Raw genomic sequence first — 19,710 nt, 5'->3', positions numbered from 1 at the left:
GACAGTCAGGCAGAGATGAGCTCAGTCATACAGCCAGTCAGGCAGAGATGAGCTCAGTCATACAGCCAGTCAGGCAGAGATGAGCTCAGTCATACAGACAGTCAGGCAGAGATGAGCTCAGTCATACAGACAGTCAGGCAGACATGAGCTCAGTCATACAGCCAGTCAGGCAGAGATGAGCTCAGTCATACAGACAGTCAGGCAGAGATGAGCTCAGTCATACAGACAGTCAGGCAGAGATGAGCTCAGTCATACAGACAGTCAGGCAGACATGAGCTCAGTCATACAGACAGTCAGGCAGAGATGAGCTCAGTCATACAGACAGTCAGGCAGAGATGAGCTCAGTCATACAGACAGTCAGGCAGAGATGAGCTCAGTCAGGCAGACAGTCAGGCAGAGATGAGCTCAGTCAGGCAGACAGTCAGGCAGAGATGAGCTCAGTCAGGCAGACAGTCAGGCAGAGATGAGCTCAGTCATACAGACAGTCAGGCAGAGATGAGCTCAGTCATACAGACAGTCAGGCAGAGATGAGCTCAGTCATACAGACAGTCAGGCAGAGATGAGCTCAGTCATACAGACAGTCAGGCAGAGATGAGCTCAGTCATACAGACAGTCAGGCAGAGATGAGCTCAGTCATACAGACAGTCAGGCAGAGATGAGCTCAGTCAGGCAGACAGTCAGGCAGAGATGAGCTCAGTCATACAGCCAGTCAGGCAGAGATGAGCTCAGTCATACAGCCAGTCAGGCAGAGATGAGCCCAGTCATACAGACAGTCAGGCAGAGATGAGCTCAGTCATACAGACAGTCAGGCAGAGATGAGCTCAGTCATACAGACAGTCAGGCAGAGATGAGCTCAGTCATACAGACAGTCAGGCAGAGATGAGCTCAGTCAGGCAGACAGTCAGGCAGAGATGAGCTCAGTCAGGCAGACAGTCAGGCAGAGATGAGCTCAGTCAGGCAGACAGTCAGGCAGAGATGAGCTCAGTCATACAGACAGTCAGGCAGAGATGAGCTCAGTCATACAGCCAGTCAGGCAGAGATGAGCCCAGTCATACAGACAGTCAGGCAGAGATGAGCTCAGTCATACAGACAGTCAGGCAGAGATGAGCTCAGTCATACAGACAGTCAGGCAGAGATGAGCTCAGTCATACAGACAGTCAGGCAGAGATGAGCTCAGTCAGGCAGACAGTCAGGCAGAGATGAGCTCAGTCAGGCAGACAGTCAGGCAGAGATGAGCTCAGTCAGGCAGACAGTCAGGCAGAGATGAGCTCAGTCATACAGACAGTCAGGCAGAGATGAGCTCAGTCATACAGACAGTCAGGCAGAGATGAGCTCAGTCATACAGACAGTCAGGCAGAGATGAGCTCAGTCATACAGACAGTCAGGCAGAGATGAGCTCAGTCATACAGACAGTCAGGCAGAGATGAGCTCAGTCAGGCAGACAGTCAGGCAGAGATGAGCTCAGTCATACAGACAGTCAGGCAGAGATGAGCTCAGTCATACAGCCAGTCAGGCAGAGATGAGCCCAGTCATACAGACAGTCAGGCAGAGATGAGCTCAGTCATACAGACAGTCAGGCAGAGATGAGCTCAGTCATACAGACAGTCAGGCAGAGATGAGCTCAGTCATACAGACAGTCAGGCAGAGATGAGCTCAGTCATACAGACAGTCAGGCAGAGATGAGCTCAGTCATACAGACAGTCAGGCAGAGATGAGCTCAGTCATACAGACAGTCAGGCAGACATGAGCTCAGTCATACAGACAGTCAGGCAGAGATGAGCTCAGTCAGGCAGACAGTCAGGCAGAGATGAGCTCAGTCAGGCAGACAGTCAGGCAGAGATGAGCTCAGTCAGGCAGACAGTCAGGCAGAGATGAGCTCAGTCATACAGACAGTCAGGCAGAGATGAGCTCAGTCATACAGCCAGTCAGGCAGAGATGAGCCCAGTCATACAGACAGTCAGGCAGAGATGAGCTCAGTCATACAGACAGTCAGGCAGAGATGAGCTCAGTCATACAGACAGTCAGGCAGAGATGAGCTCAGTCATACAGACAGTCAGGCAGAGATGAGCTCAGTCAGGCAGACAGTCAGGCAGAGATGAGCTCAGTCATACAGACAGTCAGGCAGAGATGAGCTCAGTCATACAGACAGTCAGGCAGAGATGAGCTCAGTCATACAGACAGTCAGGCAGAGATGAGCTCAGTCATACAGACAGTCAGGCAGAGATGAGCTCAGTCATACAGACAGTCAGGCAGAGATGAGCTCAGTCATACAGACAGTCAGGCAGAGATGAGCTCAGTCATACAGACAGTCAGGCAGAGATGAGCTCAGTCATACAGACAGTCAGGCAGAGATGAGCTCAGTCAGGCAGACAGTCAGGCAGAGATGAGCTCAGTCAGGCAGACAGTCAGGCAGAGATGAGCTCAGTCAGGCAGACAGTCAGGCAGAGATGAGCTCAGTCAGGCAGACAGTCAGGCAGAGATGAGCTCAGTCATACAGACAGTCAGGCAGAGATGAGCTCAGTCATACAGACAGTCAGGCAGAGATGAGCTCAGTCATACAGACAGTCAGGCAGAGATGAGCTCAGTCATACAGACAGTCAGGCAGAGATGAGCTCAGTCATACAGACAGTCAGGCAGAGATGAGCTCAGTCATACAGCCAGTCAGGCAGAGATGAGCTCAGTCATACAGACAGTCAGGCAGAGATGAGCTCAGTCATACAGACAGTCAGGCAGAGATGAGCTCAGTCATACAGACAGTCAGGCAGAGATGAGCTCAGTCATACAGACAGTCAGGCAGAGATGAGCTCAGTCATACAGACAGTCAGGCAGAGATGAGCTCAGTCATACAGCCAGTCAGGCAGAGATGAGCTCAGTCATACAGACAGTCAGGCAGAGATGAGCTCAGTCAGGCAGACAGTCAGGCAGAGATGAGCTCAGTCATACAGACAGTCAGGCAGAGATGAGCTCAGTCATACAGACAGTCAGGCAGAGATGAGCTCAGTCATACAGACAGTCAGGCAGAGATGAGCTCAGTCATACAGACAGTCAGGCAGAGATGAGCTCAGTCATACAGACAGTCAGGCAGAGATGAGCTCAGTCAGGCAGACAGTCAGGCAGAGATGAGCTCAGTCAGGCAGACAGTCAGGCAGAGATGAGCTCAGTCAGGCAGACAGTCAGGCAGAGATGAGCTCAGTCAGGCAGACAGTCAGGCAGAGATGAGCTCAGTCAGGCAGACAGTCAGGCAGAGATGAGCTCAGTCATACAGACAGTCAGGCAGAGATGAGCTCAGTCATACAGACAGTCAGGCAGAGATGAGCTCAGTCATACAGACAGTCAGGCAGAGATGAGCTCAGTCATACAGACAGTCAGGCAGAGATGAGCTCAGTCATACAGACAGTCAGGCAGAGATGAGCTCAGTCATACAGACAGTCAGGCAGAGATGAGCTCAGTCATACAGACAGTCAGGCAGAGATGAGCTCAGTCATACAGACAGTCAGGCAGAGATGAGCTCAGTCATACAGACAGTCAGGCAGAGATGAGCTCAGTCATACAGACAGTCAGGCAGAGATGAGCTCAGTCATACAGACAGTCAGGCAGAGATGAGCTCAGTCATACAGACAGTCAGGCAGAGATGAGCTCAGTCATACAGACAGTCAGGCAGAGATGAGCTCAGTCATACAGACAGTCAGGCAGAGATGAGCTCAGTCATACAGACAGTCAGGCAGAGATGAGCTCAGTCATACAGACAGTCAGGCAGAGATGAGCTCAGTCAGGCAGACAGTCAGGCAGAGATGAGCTCAGTCATACAGACAGTCAGGCAGAGATGAGCTCAGTCAGGCAGACAGTCAGGCAGAGATGAGCTCAGTCATACAGACAGTCAGGCAGAGATGAGCTCAGTCATACAGCCAGTCAGGCAGAGATGAGCTCAGTCATACAGCCAGTCAGGCAGAGATGAGCTCAGTCATACAGACAGTCAGGCAGAGATGAGCTCAGTCATACAGACAGTCAGGCAGAGATGAGCTCAGTCATACAGACAGTCAGGCAGAGATGAGCTCAGTCATACAGCCAGTCAGGCAGAGATGAGCTCAGTCATACAGACAGTCAGGCAGAGATGAGCTCAGTCAGGCAGACAGTCAGGCAGAGATGAGCTCAGTCATACAGACAGTCAGGCAGAGATGAGCTCAGTCATACAGACAGTCAGGCAGAGATGAGCTCAGTCATACAGACAGTCAGGCAGAGATGAGCTCAGTCATACAGACAGTCAGGCAGAGATGAGCTCAGTCATACAGACAGTCAGGCAGAGATGAGCTCAGTCATACAGACAGTCAGGCAGAGATGAGCTCAGTCAGGCAGACAGTCAGGCAGAGATGAGCTCAGTCAGGCAGACAGTCAGGCAGAGATGAGCTCAGTCAGGCAGACAGTCAGGCAGAGATGAGCTCAGTCAGGCAGACAGTCAGGCAGAGATGAGCTCAGTCAGGCAGACAGTCAGGCAGAGATGAGCTCAGTCATACAGACAGTCAGGCAGAGATGAGCTCAGTCATACAGACAGTCAGGCAGAGATGAGCTCAGTCATACAGACAGTCAGGCAGAGATGAGCTCAGTCATACAGACAGTCAGGCAGACATGAGAGATGAGATGAGCTCAGTCATACAGACAGTCAGGCAGACATGAGAGATGAGATGAGCTCAGTCATACAGACAGTCAGGCAGAGATGAGCTCAGTCATACAGACAGTCAGGCAGAGATGAGCTCAGTCATACAGACAGTCAGGCAGAGATGAGCTCAGTCATACAGACAGTCAGGCAGACATGAGAGATGAGATGAGCTCAGTCATACAGACAGTCAGGCAGAGATGAGCTCAGTCATACAGACAGTCAGGCAGAGATGAGCTCAGTCATACAGACAGTCAGGCAGAGATGAGCTCAGTCATACAGACAGTCAGGCAGGTGTAATGTACCTGGATAACAGCGGCAGCTGGCTCGCTCCCACTCGTCGATGCACTCACTGTTAGGGGGGCAGGGCTTGGAGTCACAGGGGTTCCCCACACTGCACCCCGCTTCCACTCTTATTGAGCGGGATGGTTTCGGCAGGGGGGTTCCTGAAGGAGTGTCCCCCAGACGCACCCCCTGATGGACAGACAGGGGGACAGAGACAGAAACACAGACACATGGGCAGACAGAGGGACAGAGAGACAGATATCAAATGTCAAATTCTCCAGAACGTGGAATGTACATAGATGTGTGCTGATACAGGTGTCAGACTCAGCTGCACACAGTGTGTACAGACAGGTGTGCTGATACAGGTGTCAGACTCAGCTGCACACAGTGTGTACAGACAGGTGTGCTGATACAGGTGTCAGACTCAGCTGCACACAGTGTGTACAGACAGGTGTGCTGATACAGGTGTCAGACTCAGCTGCACACAGTGTGTACAGACAGGTGTGTTTACACAGGTATCAGACTCACCTGCACACAGTGTGTACAGACAGGTGTGTTTACACAGGTGTCAGACTCAGCTGGACACAGTGTGTACAGACAGGTGTGCTGATACAGGTGTCAGACTCACCTGCACACAGTGTGTACAGACAGGTGTGTTTACACAGGTATCAGACTCAGCTGCACACAGTGTGTACAGACAGGTGTGCTGATACAGGTATCAGTCTCACCTGCACACAGTGTGTACAGACAGGTGTGTTGATACAGGTATCAGTCTCACCTGCACACAGTGTGTACAGACAGGTGTGCTGATACAGGTATCAGTCTCACCTGCACACAGTGTGTACAGACAGGTGTGTTTACACAGGTATCAGACTCAGCTGCACACAGTGTGTACAGACAGGTGTGTTAATACAGGCGTGAGACCCACCTGCACACAGTGTGTACAGACAGGTGTGTTTACACAGGTATCAGACTCAGCTGCACACAGTGTGTACAGACAGGTGTGTTTACACAGGTATCAGACTCAGCTGCACACAGTGTGTACAGACAGGTGTGTTGATACAGGTGTCAGACTCACCTGCACACAGTGTGTACAGACAGGTGTGTTGATACAGGTATCAGTCTCAGCTGCACACAGTGTGTACAGACAGGTGTGTTTACACAGGTGTCAGACTCAGCTGCACACAGTGTGTACAGACAGGTGTGTTGATACAGGTGTCAGACTCACCTGCACACAGTGTGTACAGACAGGTGTGTTAATACAGGTATCAGACTCAGCTGCACACAGTGTGTACAGACAGGTGTGTTAATACAGGTATCAGACTCAGCTGCACACAGTGTGTACAGACAGGTGTGTTTACACAGGTATCAGACTCAGCTGCACACAGTGTGTACAGACAGGTGTGTTGATACAGGTGTCAGACTCAGCTGCACACAGTGTGTACAGACAGGTGTGTTTACACAGGTATCAGACTCAGCTGCACACAGTGTGTACAGACAGGTGTGTTTACACAGGTATCAGACTCAGCTGCACACAGTGTGTACAGACAGGTGTGTTGATACAGGTGTCAGACTCAGCTGCACACAGTGTGTACAGACAGGTGTGTTGATACAGGTATCAGACTCAGCTGCACACAGTGTGTACAGACAGGTGTGTTAATACAGGTGTCAGACTCAGCTGCACACAGTGTGTACAGACAGGTGTGCTTACACAGGTGTCAGACTCAGCTGGACACAGTGTGTACAGACAGGTGTGTTGATACAGGTGTCAGACTCAGCTGCACACAGTGTGTACAGACAGGTGTGTTGATACAGGTATCAGTCTCACCTGCACACAGTGTGTACAGACAGGTGTGTTGATACAGGTATCAGACTCAGCTGCACACAGTGTGTACAGACAGGTGTGTTTACACAGGTATCAGACTCAGCTGCACACAGTGTGTACAGACAGGTGTGTTGATACAGGTATCAGTCTCAGCTGCACACAGTGTGTACAGACAGGTGTGCTGATACAGGTATCAGACTCACCTGCACACAGTGTGTACAGACAGGTGTGCTTACACAGGTATCAGACTCACCTGCACACAGTGTGTACAGACAGGTGTGTTTACACAGGTATCAGACTCACCTGCACACAGTGTGTACAGACAGGTGTGCTGATACAGGTATCAGTCTCACCTGCACACAGTGTGTACAGACAGGTGTGCTGATACAGGTATCAGTCTCAGCTGCACACAGTGTGTACAGACAGGTGTGTTGATACAGGTGTCAGACTCAGCTGCACACAGTGTGTACAGACAGGTGTGTTTACACAGGTATCAGACTCACCTGCACACAGTGTGTACAGACAGGTGTGCTGATACAGGTATCAGTCTCAGCTGCACACAGTGTGTACAGACAGGTGTGTTAATACAGGTATCAGTCTCAGCTGCACACAGTGTGTACAGACAGGTGTGTTGATACAGGTGTCAGACTCAGCTGCACACAGTGTGTACAGACAGGTGTGTTGATACAGGTATCAGACTCAGCTGCACACAGTGTGTACAGACAGGTGTGTTTACACAGGTATCAGACTCACCTGCACACAGTGTGTACAGACAGGTGTGCTGATACAGGTATCAGTCTCAGCTGCACACAGTGTGTACAGACAGGTGTGTTGATACAGGTATCAGACTCAGCTGCACACAGTGTGTACAGACAGGTGTGCTGATACAGGTGTCAGACTCAGCTGCACACAGTGTGTACAGACAGGTGTGCTGATACAGGTATCAGTCTCAGCTGCACACAGTGTGTACAGACAGGTGTGTTTACACAGGTATCAGACTCAGCTGCACACAGTGTGTACAGACAGGTGTGTTGATACAGGTGTCAGACTCAGCTGCACACAGTGTGTACAGACAGGTGTGTTGATACAGGTATCAGACTCAGCTGCACACAGTGTGTACAGACAGGTGTGTTAATACAGGTGTCAGACTCAGCTGCACACAGTGTGTACAGACAGGTGTGCTTACACAGGTGTCAGACTCAGCTGGACACAGTGTGTACAGACAGGTGTGTTGATACAGGTGTCAGACTCAGCTGCACACAGTGTGTACAGACAGGTGTGTTTACACAGGTATCAGACTCAGCTGCACACAGTGTGTACAGACAGGTGTGTTGATACAGGTATCAGTCTCACCTGCACACAGTGTGTACAGACAGGTGTGTTGATACAGGTATCAGACTCAGCTGCACACAGTGTGTACAGACAGGTGTGTTTACACAGGTATCAGACTCAGCTGCACACAGTGTGTACAGACAGGTGTGTTGATACAGGTATCAGTCTCAGCTGCACACAGTGTGTACAGACAGGTGTGCTGATACAGGTATCAGACTCACCTGCACACAGTGTGTACAGACAGGTGTGCTTACACAGGTATCAGACTCACCTGCACACAGTGTGTACAGACAGGTGTGTTTACACAGGTATCAGACTCAGCTGCACACAGTGTGTACAGACAGGTGTGTTGATACAGGTATCAGACTCAGCTGGACACAGTGTGTACAGACAGGTGTGTTAATACAGGTATCAGACTCAGCTGGACACAGTGTGTACAGACAGGTGTGTTGATACAGGTGTCAGTCTCAGCTGCACACAGTGTGTACAGACAGGTGTGTTTACACAGGTATCAGACTCAGCTGCACACAGTGTGTACAGACAGGTGTGTTGATACAGGTATCAGACTCAGCTGGACACAGTGTGTACAGACAGGTGTGTTAATACAGGTATCAGACTCAGCTGGACACAGTGTGTACAGACAGGTGTGTTGATACAGGTGTCAGTCTCAGCTGCACACAGTGTGTACAGACAGGTGTGTTTACACAGGTGTCAGACTCAGCTGCACACAGTGTGTACAGACAGGTGTGTTGATACAGGTGTCAGACTCACCTGCACACAGTGTGTACAGACAGGTGTGCTTACACAGGTATCAGTCTCAGCTGCACACAGTGTGTACAGACAGGTGTGTTGATACAGGTGTCAGTCTCAGCTGCACACAGTGTGTACAGACAGGTGTGTTTACACAGGTGTCAGACTCACCTGAATGCAGCCCTTCATGCCGCTCTGCACCTCTCCAGCCCCCAGGATGCCCCCAACATGCAGGTGTTTCACTTTGAGCCCATGGAGCTCACTGCCCACTACCACTGTCCCCTGGGAGAGAGGGGGACAGAGAGGGCATTACCAACTCGGAGACACTGCTGGACGCGCCCGCACACAGACAGCCGCGTGGACGCGGGACCGGGCCGCACACCCGCCTGACGCACCTGGAAGAGGCCGAAGTCGAGCCGGACGGTGGCGACGTAGCGCGCGTCCCTCCCGCTGCTCACGTTGCGCAGCTCCAGCTGCAGGTTGTGCCAGCGGCCGTCGTCCACCGCCACCGCGTCCAGCAGCAGCCTGACCGCACGGGTCGACCCGCGGCTCACCGAGAACACCAGCTGGCCTCCGGACAGCTGCACCCACGGGCGGGACACGGGGTTAGCAGAGCAACACTCAGCCGAGAATCTGCGATGCTCCATCACACTCTGTACTGCTGACACCCCGTACCGGTCAGTGACACCCCGTACCGGTCAGTGCCATTTTGTACTGCCCAATTACACTCTCAATGTATGCAACGCAGATGCAGAGATTAAAGTAGACATCCAAAATTAGATATAACCTGGCCATCACCACAACCAGCGATACGCTGAATTAGAGATGCAACCTGAACTAGTAGACTGTGTACCATCACAGCTTAGTCACGCCAGCTCTGTACTGGTGTAGTACAGCCGGTGGCGGTTTCATACTGGTCTGCAGGGGTCTCTCTCTGACCTGGAAGAGGATGTTGGTGTACTGCCCAGCCTGCGCCTGCAGAAGCACTCCATCGCTGCCCCTGGTCCGGAACACCAGTCCCAGGTACCAGGGCATCGAGATCGTCGCCTCCCCCTTCAGGTCCCACCAGAGGGCGCTGTTCCCCAGGAAGCGGTGAGGGTGGTGCATCACTGCTCAGAGATGGGGGGAGAGGGGAGGGACAGAAGGTCAATCCCCAGGAGGGTGCAGCTGTCCCGGCGTGCCCTCCTGCCGGTCTGCGCGACCGCCGGACTCACCGTGGCTGCAGTCCTTGCCCCCGAAGCCCAGGGGGCAGTCGCAGGAGAAGGTCTCCCAGCTGACCCGGCAGGTTCCTCCGTTCTGGCAGGGGTTGACCTTACAGAACGGCAGCTTGGCACTGCAGCCTGGGAGACAGGAGAGGGGAGAGAGGAGAGAGGAAGAGAGTGAAGTAGGAAGAGAGACAGGAGAGAGGGAAAGGAGTGAGAGGAGAGAGTGAGAGCGGAGAGAGGAAGAGAGTGAAGTAGGAAGAGAGACAGGAGGGAGGGAAAGGAGTGAGAGGAGAGAGTGAAAGAGACAGGAGAGGGAGAGCGGAGAGAGGAAGAGAGTGAAGTAGGAAGAGAGACAGGAGGGAGGGAAAGGAGTGAGAGGAGAGAGTGAAAGAGACAGGAGAGGGAGAGTGGAGCATGAGAAAGGAGGAAGGAGAAAGTGGAGAATGTGAGAGAGGAGGGAAAGAGTAAGCGAGAGAGAGAGAGAGGGAGGGAGGGATGGAGAGGCGCACAGAGTGGAGGAGAGAAGGACAGGGACGGAGGGAGAAAGATTCAGGAGGACGGGAGGGAGCGACGGAGCCCCCCTCTGTAACACTGCTCTTCAGCAGATATCCCGCGGGCCGGGGGACTGACCGGGCAGCGTGCCGTTGTTGGCGATGTAGGTCGCCATGTCGACGGGGCGGTTGTCGATGTGCAGGTCCCGCATGCAGCCGATGAACTCGCGGCTCTGCACCGGAAAATTCCCAGGGAGGTTGGGGACGCCGCCCAGCAGCAGGGGGCCGGTCAGGTCCAGGGACCTGCGAGCACGGAGGAGAGAGGAGAGACAGAGCAAAGATGACAGAAGAAGAGTACAGGGACACACACCACTGCTCCCGCAGAGGCACTGCTGTGAGCCTTTTCAGCTAATACTCTGCTGAGCCGGGCATCAGAGGGCAGGGCTCGCTAAACTGTCCCCCGAGGACCAGAGGGACCATCCATCCAAGCTTGAAATACTTAATTGGTCTAATTGCTTAATTGGGAAAGCCAATTATTCAATTAACTGAGCGGGAACTCACTTCTTGGAGCTGCTCTGCAGGCCCTGGGCCGCACAGCTGTAGTTGCTGATCTGCTGGCCGAAGGTCAGGGCCACAGCCGTGTCGCAGTCGTCCACCGTCAGCACCGCCGCCTTCTGCTCCGAGGGGCCCTGTGCCTCGCCCGCCGCACTGCGCTTGGGCTGAGGGGCAGAGGGAGAGCCAGAGGGACACTGTAGGGACACCGCCTGAGAGGACGCTTGGCGCACAGGAGGACGGGGCAAGGGGGCGTAGGGAACTGACAGGCGGACGGGAGACAACACAGGCAGACAGGCAGACTCCGGGATGCTCTGGCCCCATAGACAAGACAAACCCCCTGTATGCAGTTAGACTGAACATCCACTAGGGGGCGCCTGAAACTTGCAGTTCATGGAGGTTTCCAGGCCGTAGATAAGCGCCGGCCGGGCCTGGCCAGTGGCTGAGGGGGCAAGGAAGCTCTCAGCTGACGGAAGGGTGGGGAGGAGGAAAGGGAGGGCAGGGAGGTAGCTAAAGTCTAGACTCTGGGCTGTTCACCTTGAATACTGGACAAAGGAAAACCTAGTCTTCCTTCATCACTGCCTGCCAGCGAAGAGGCCGACTATGAGACTGAGGCTGAGGAGATCCTGGGAGTCTCTTACACCAGGCAGAGAGGTGGGCTGGCAGGCAGGCAGACAGACAGGCAGGCAGTGTACCTTGTTGTAGTAGTGGATCTGGACTGTGTGCCAGTTGCCATCGCTCACTCCCCCGGGCAGGTAGGGGCTCACCTGGGTGGAGGACTCACCTGAGGACAGGCGAACAAGACAGGGAGAGGTCAGAGGCCGAGTACAGGTGGAAAAAGGCCTTTGAGCAGAGAGGCAGCAGAGGCGAGACGGACCTGTGGAGTACTTGAGCTGCACCTGCCCCTCCACGATCTCCAGCGCGATGAAGTCGTGCTTCTCGTTGAAGCGCCCGTTATACAGCAGCAGTCCGCTGCTCTCCAGCGTGGCGAAGCTGGGGGACGGACAGGGGGAGGAGCGGGTCAGAGCCGGGCATTCAGCATTCAGAACGGTGCTGAGCTAAGATGAGCCATGCTGAGCTATGCCGTTGTGTAGTGTGCAACTATGCTGTACTATTAGTAACGGGACATGTTACTATACCAAACTGTTTAATACTTTACTATACTGCGTTAAAAGTAGGCCACAGTGCCGCACAACTCCATCAAACACAGTCACACAAGTCCATCAAACACTCACGTTCTGAACAGTGTTACACAACTCCATCAAACCCAATCATTCTGCTCAGTGCTGCACAACTCCATAAAAAAAAAAAATCTGCACAGACCCATCCAATCACATTCTGCACAGAGCTACACAATCGCGTTGTGCACAGAGCCACCCCTTTCCCCCTGTGCCCCAGCACCCCCGGTGCGCTGAGCTAGATAGATAGATAATACTTTATTAATCCCGTAGGGAAATCGATGTGTTACAGCAGTCCAGCCCAAGACGAGCAAAAAAGACATCAGAATAGTGATAAAACAAAAGGCAACAAAATAAATAAAGATGAATAAATACACAGGTGTGTGCAAAATGTGCTGATCATAGCCACTGTAAAAACAAAATATGTGCAAAATGGGCATAGGTTCATACAGACTGATTGTCCAAAAAGTACAATGGAGCAAACATGCTGTCCCTAGAGGAGCAGATGAAGGGCTGACAGTCCTGGCCCAGGGCAGCGTCATACACCCTGACAGCCGCCGGGAGGAGAGACCTGCGGAAACGTTCCCTCGAGCTACGGCGTCCGAGGGAGCTGGACTCACGAGAGCGAGATGGACAGGTGGAAACGCTGCCGCAGACCCCGGAACATGACGAAGGACTTCGGGGGGAAGGAGCGCGCGGAGACGGCGCAGTAGGGGCGCTCGAACCCCCCGGCCGGGCAGTCGCAGCGGAACCCCCCCTCCGCCAGGTCCCGGCACGTCCCCCCGTTCCGGCACACCCCCGGGACACAGCGCCCCTTCCTGCGGTCCACCTCGCAGCGGTCACCTGGCGGAGGAAGAGGCCGGACGGCACAGGGCTCGGGTCAGAGAGAGGGGGCAGTTTCTCGAGAGGCCAGGCCATCAGCATGCAGTCTAGATCAGTCCATCACCTGTGCACCGTACTACACACAGTCTCTCACAGCCCCTAGCCCCCTATTCCCTCACCAGAGTGAGAAGGGTTAACCAGACACTGCATTATGGCCAGTTAATGGCACTGTTAACACAGTGAGGCAGGAGACAAGAGCGACACAGACATCAGTCAGACCGGCTTCATACACATACAGTGGTGCTCGAATTTTCCCATGACTCTGACCTAAAACGTGATTAGAGCTTCATCTCAGTCATAAAAAAGAGAGAACCCAATAAAACAATCACACAAAAGGATATAGTTTTTCCATTCATTTACTGATCCAACATTAAAAGTCTTTGTCGGAAAAAGCATGTGAGCCTCTGCTTCAGTAACTGGCGTGACCCCCCCCTTGAGCAGCAATGACTTCAACCAAACTTTCATATACGGTAACTGTTGATCAGTTCCACACATCAGCTTGGAGGAACTGTGGCCCGGTCCTCCTTACAGAACTGCTTCACCTCGGGGATGTTGGGGGGCTTTCTCGCATGAACCCCCACCTTTGGTCCTGCCACAACACTTATTTGAAACGACTCGGCCATTCCAGAACACAACATTTCTTCCACTTCACCCATTCTCTGATAGACTGACTTGCATGTTCAGGGTCGCCATCTTGCTTCAGGGCCCACCTTCTGTTGAGCTTCATGGACTCATGAACACTGTCGTTAGCCAGTGCAAGAGAGGACTGCAGATCTTTAGACATTACCCTGGGGTTCCTTGTGATCTCCCGGAATATTATACACCTTGCTCTTGGAGTGATTCCTGTTGAACGACCACTCCTGGGGAGAGTGACAATGCTGTTGAATTTTCTCCATTTGTACACTATCGGCCTGACAGTGGACTGGTGAAGCCCAAAGTCTTTAGAAATCATTTTGTAACCTTTTCCAGCATCAACAACTCTTTTTCCAAGGTCCTCAGAAACCTCCTTTGATCAAGGCATTCACCTGCATGATGAAGACCAGACTAATACTAAGGACCCAGGTTTATGTTTTTAAATAGGGCAGGGCCCCCCCAAACTCACACCTGATTGTCATCCCATTGATTGACACTCCTGACTCTAATTATCCCCTTAACTGAACTGATAATCCTAGAGGTTCACATACTTTTGCCGACAAAGACATTTAATGTTGGATAATTTTGACCAATAAATGAATGAAAACGTTTATCCTTTTGTGTGTTATTTGTTTTACTGGGTTCAATTTATCTATTTTTATGACTTAGATGAAGATCTGATCTGTCAAATTTATGCAGAAATTCAGAAAATTCTCACAAACTTCCTAGCACCACTGTACCATCACAAGAATCAGAAATACATCACTAGGCCTGCTCCTTATTTCACACAGTTCACATATTCAATTCATTTTCTTTATTCCACTGATTAATTTGATTAGATCCTATGTCTGTTTCATAGGTTTTCACAAGGGAGGGAGGGATACTCAGTGTATCGTTTGAAACACAGGTCTCCTGCCTTTAATTTGTCCCAAATCACCTGTTTCTATCAATCAAGAACACTTCCGAGTCACTGATCAATCTGACCAGCAATTTGCGTGAGTAAGAGAGCTGATGAGGGCCGTTCTTAAATGACTTAATCTAACCAATCACTAGTCCAATTGATCACAGGCTGGTGGTGGCCTTCAGGAGCTGGTGATTTAGTGGCGCCCTATTAAAACGAGCGGGACTGGGTCTCCCCTGCTTGGAATGAAGATGTAATTGCTTTGCCAATCCTGTTAATGATCGTCAGGCCAATCAGATGGAATTCAGTGGAGGGAGGGCGAGGGCAGGAAAAGTGGAAGAGAGAGGGAAGAGACGGCTGCAAGCCAGTCTGTGATTTTTCATAATAATAATAATAATAATAATAGTAATCTGTTGTGAATATCAAGAAATGTTTGTTGATAATTATATATATGGGGATACAAATGGGTGTGCAATGATTTTTATTTGTGTGTGTGTTAGCAGCACATGGCCATCAGCACTTTTGTGCTTGGGTGTGTGCATGTGTGTGTATGCTTGTGTGTGTCTGCGTGTGTGTGCTTGCTTGCAGACACGTTTGCAGTGTGTGGCTCTGTGCTCAGTAGTTGTGTCCCTCCGGTGTGAGGACACTCATTCGGAGGCTCTCTGGGAAGATGATATCAGCCTTCCTCCAATATAATACAGGCCATTATTGACGGTATTGAGTCTGATTTAAATGCAATTAGACTGAGATGAAAAGGAGTTACATTTCCAACTACCCTAATCCCTGCCTGTGATGAGATGAGGCAAAAGACGAACCTTTTTAATTAACCTGTTGCTGCCTGATAAAAAACTAAAAAACAAAAAACTAACAAATTACGCTGAATTCAAAAAACGATATGAAATCCTCCGATACACGTATCTCTCGCTATATCAGCAACTGGCAGCGTAGGACATATTACTGTCGCGGATAATAAGATTCCTTTCTGCTAAACAATTCCCATTTCCCAGTGAGGACGGCGCCTTCTCCTCTGTTATTCGGTTCCGAAACCTGCACTGGGGACCTCATCCCAGACTGCTGCCTCCCATGCTCTTTGTTCTACAGTGCCGTGAGTCAGACACAGACAGATCAGGACCCAGATACCGGGATCTCCTGTCTCCTGCACCGAATTCATTAAAACACAGGCCTGGAGCGCAGCCTGGCCTGCGCCCCCGCACAGACAGAGGCTCTGTACTGCTGCAGACAGGGCGGTGCTGCTGGAGACAGAGGGAGGGGGCGGCGCTGTGTGTCAGGGCTGCCCTGCTGTCGTGCCCAACGAAGCTCATCCTGAATCACAATGTCTCCGAGAGCCACAGCCGGAAAACTGAGAGCGAGAGAGGCTCAGACAAACGGAGGACGGAGCGCAGCGTAAGAGGAAGGCTCTGACTCAAAAACAGTCATTGGGGAACTGTAGAAGTTGGGGGGCAATACCCACTCTAGGCCAGTGAGGTCACGCAGTGTGTTAGTCCCTTGTGGGCTTCCCGTGAATTGGAAGGGTCTGAAAAGTTATTTAGACTAGTGTTTTCTAAGAAGGACTCGGACAGAGAGAGACAGAGGCAGCAAAAGAGGGAGACAACGTGTGGCACTTGCAGTCAGCACTGATTGGCTAATCATGACGGAACCCAAGCAGCGATTGGCTGACTGTGATGTCGCGTGAGCCATGATTGGCTGGTTGCGGTGACACTTGAGCAATGATTGGCTGATCGCGATGGTGTCACAGACGTCCAAAGGGACTAACCGTGGGGAGGAGGAGAGCAGAAAAAGACCCATATGCGTAGCGGCGAGACGGGAAAAAGGCCCGGGCTCATTAGTGCAAAGAGTTCAGGAATGCCGTATAGAAACCTATGCCCTCAGGGAGCGGACGTGGGGCGCCCTGGTGCTAGGCGGGTCTCAGGACATCCAAACGTCAATGCTGAGCGAGGACAGAGTGCAAGACCCGGAAATATATAGCCCAAGGGAAAGAGAGGGACAGGAAGGACAGCAGACCGGAAACTAGGGACAGGACAGAGAAGGAGCGCCCTCTGGCTGCAGAGGGCGTGACAGATGGCATGTCAGCGGCCCAATGATCGGTTCGCGTGATGCTTATTTTTTGTCTCTTGACCCCCCCCGAGAGGCCGACTCACCTGTGTAGTCTTCGGTGCAGATGCAGGTGAAGCCCCCCTCCCTGGCCACGCACACGCCCTCGTTCAGGCAGGGGCTGGAGTAGCAGAGGTTGATCTCGGTCTCGCAGTAGTCGCCGGTGAAGCCGGGGGGGCAGCGACAGCGCAGGCCGGTGATGGGGTGAATGGGGCGGAAGAGGATGGAGGGGGATGAGATGAAGGGGGCGGAGCTGTCGAACTTCAGCACCGAGATGCACTTCATGTAGTTCTGGCAGGGCTCCCGCAAGCACACGTTGTCATCGAACGGCAGGACCTGCAGGGGAGGAGGGAGAGGGGCAGGAGAGGGAGAGGGGCAGGAGAGGGAGGAGAGGGAGGAGAGGGAGGAGGCAGAGGGGCAGGAGAGGGAGGAGAGGGAGGAGAGGGAGAGAGGGAGGAGGGAGAGGGGCAGGAGAGGGAGAGGGGCAGGAGAGGGAGAGGGGCAGGAGAGGGAGAGAGGGAGAGAGGGAGGAGGGAGAGGGGCAGGAGAGGGAGAGGGGCAGGAGAGGGAGAGTGAGAGAGGGAGAGAGGGAGGAGGGAGAGGGGCAGGAGAGGGAGAGGGGCAGGAGAGGGAGGAGAGGGAGGAGAGAGAGGGGCAGGAGAGGGAGGAGAGGGAGGAGAGGGAGGAGGGAGAGAGGGAGAGTGAGAGAGGGAGGAGAGGGAGGAGGGAGAGGGGCAGGAGAGGGAGAGGGGCAGGAGAGGGAGGAGAGGGAGGAGAGAGAGGGGCAGGAGAGGGAGGAGAGGGAGGAGAGGGAGGAGAGGGAGGAGGGAGAGAGGGAGAGTGAGAGAGGGAGGAGAGGGAGGAGGGAGAAGGGCAGGAGAGGGAGAGGGGCAGGAGAGGGAGGAGAGGGAGGAGGGAGAGGGGCAGGAGAGGGAGAGTGAGAGAGGGAGAGAGGGAGGAGGGAGAGGGGCAGGAGAGGGAGAGGGGCAGGAGAGGGAGAGTGAGAGAGGGAGAGAGGGAGGAGGGAGAGGGGCAGGAGAGGGAGAGTGAGAGAGGGAGAGAGGGAGGAGGGAGAGGGGCAGGAGAGGGAGAGGGGCAGGAGAGGGAGAGTGAGAGAGGGAGAGTGAGAGAGGGAGAGAGGGAGGAGGGAGAGGGGCAGGAGAGGGAGAGGGGCAGGAGAGGGAGGAGAGGGAGGAGGGAGAGGGGCAGGAGAGGGAGAGGGGCAGGAGAGGGAGGAGAGAGAGAGTGAGAGAGGGAGGAGGGAGAGGGGCAGGAGAGGGAGAGGGACAGGAGAGGGAGAGTGAGAGAGGGAGAGAGGGAGGAGGGAGAGGGGCAGGAGAGGGTGGGGCAGGAGAGGGAGAGTGAGAGAGGGAGAGAGGGAGGAGAGAGAGTGAGAGAGGGAGAGAGGGAGGAAGACGGAGAGAGGTAGGAAGAGGGAGAGAGGAGAGAGTGAGGAAGAGGAATGGGGGGAGGAGGAAGAGAGGGGAGAGGAAGCGAGGGATTAGAGTGGACAAGAGGGAGAGCCAGAGAGGGAGAGAGAGGAAAGAGGCGTCAACTCCACACCACCATCAACAACACAGACACACCGACCACGGGGAAGAAAGAGTGACGTGACCCAATCCTTGGTTGTGTGCAGAAAGAGGAGGAGTTGGACAGAAAGCACTGTGAAGTGTGGAACCGGCGGAGGCGAGCCTGCCCGCACCTCCAGCTGTGCCAGCTGGGTGAGCCGCGGCCGGTTCAGGTACAGCTGCTCCTCCAGGGCCTCGGAGGGGAAGAAGTGTCCGCCGGGCAGGGCGGCCGAGAAGCTGACGTTCAGGATCTCCGCCGCGCCGCCGCCGGCCTCGGCGTCGGGCTGGACGTTGAAGACGAAGACGTCCTCGGGCGGCACGGAGAGGACGGCGGACACCCCGTCCACGAAGAGCCCCAGCAGGGGCGACAGGAAGCGCTCCTGGGACATGTTCTGCAGGCGCACCGTCACGCTGCTGGACAGCATCTCCTCCGTGATGATCAGCACACGCAGCACGCACTGCGCCGTCACGCTGTGGACCCCGTCTGCAGGGAGAGACAGAGAGAGCCGCACTGAGGCACCGGGGCACCGCGGGGGCGCACCCTGAGCACCTGCCCGACACCCCAACACTCACACCCTGACCAGCACACAGACTGCCCGACACCCCAACACTCACACCCTGACCAGGACACAGGACACAGACTGCCTGACACCCCAACACTCACACCCTGACCAGCACACAGACTGCCTGACACCCCAACACTCACACCCTGACCAGCACACAGACTGCCTGACCAGCACACACACTGCCCGACACCCCAACACTCACACCCTGACCAGCACACACACTGCCTGACACCCCAACACTCACACCCTGACCAGCACACAGACTGCCCGACACCCCAACACTCACACCCTGACCAGCACACAGACTGCCCGACACCCCAACACTAACACCCTGACCAGCACGCAGACTGCCCGACACCCCAACACTCACACCCTGACCAGCACACAAACTGCCCGGCTGGCCAACACCAAGACTCATTGAACCTCCAACAAATCTGAGAGATCAAAACCTCATGAGGCAGGCAGCCTTTCTAACCCTGTCTTGGCAACAGCCAGTCTTTCTGGAATTGGTGTATACAGGCAAACTGCCTGTCTTTAGTAAAGATTCCACTGCTCTCCCATTCCAAACCAAAGAGAAAAAACAATTAAATGATTTATTAGCAGCTCTTCTTCATCTTGTATGCATGGAGCTAATACTACCTGAAAGGTAACATTGTAACCTTTTCCCTAAATAACTAGATTGCTCCAGGAGTTTTAACTTAAATCCCCACCACCAACCCTGGCCTCATCCCTAAATATCCAGCTCTTTCCCAAGGATGTGAATCAAAGCCTGGGAATAA

The 19,710-nt window shown here is 53.4% G+C and overlaps 1 protein-coding gene across 4 annotated transcripts in view; it reads right to left on the bottom strand.

Moving 5' to 3' along the window:
* The window catches only part of celsr3 (cadherin, EGF LAG seven-pass G-type receptor 3), a 58,790-nt gene that overhangs the window by 23,667 nt on the left and 15,413 nt on the right, over window positions 1-19,710 (bottom strand). For all 4 annotated transcript variants that reach the window (XM_069189578.1, XM_069189580.1, XM_069189579.1 and 1 more), the window contains exons 2-13: window positions 18,500-18,849; window positions 16,845-17,133; window positions 12,890-13,112; window positions 11,969-12,084; window positions 11,787-11,875; window positions 11,101-11,258; window positions 10,679-10,842; window positions 10,058-10,183; window positions 9,783-9,952; window positions 9,239-9,424; window positions 9,015-9,125; window positions 4,957-5,125 (exon numbers count right to left, since the gene is read on the bottom strand). In XM_069189578.1, coding sequence (XP_069045679.1) covers window positions 4,957-5,125; window positions 9,015-9,125; window positions 9,239-9,424; window positions 9,783-9,952; window positions 10,058-10,183; window positions 10,679-10,842; window positions 11,101-11,258; window positions 11,787-11,875; window positions 11,969-12,084; window positions 12,890-13,112; window positions 16,845-17,133; window positions 18,500-18,849 — 2,151 coding nt within the window. The remainder of the gene's footprint in view (window positions 1-4,956; window positions 5,126-9,014; window positions 9,126-9,238; window positions 9,425-9,782; window positions 9,953-10,057; window positions 10,184-10,678; window positions 10,843-11,100; window positions 11,259-11,786; window positions 11,876-11,968; window positions 12,085-12,889; window positions 13,113-16,844; window positions 17,134-18,499; window positions 18,850-19,710) is intronic.

This window comes from Lepisosteus oculatus, chromosome 4 (genome assembly GCF_040954835.1).
Source record: "Lepisosteus oculatus isolate fLepOcu1 chromosome 4, fLepOcu1.hap2, whole genome shotgun sequence".
NCBI classification, from domain to species: domain Eukaryota; kingdom Metazoa; phylum Chordata; class Actinopteri; order Semionotiformes; family Lepisosteidae; genus Lepisosteus; species Lepisosteus oculatus.
This window is presented reverse-complemented; position numbering and strand designations above follow the sequence as displayed.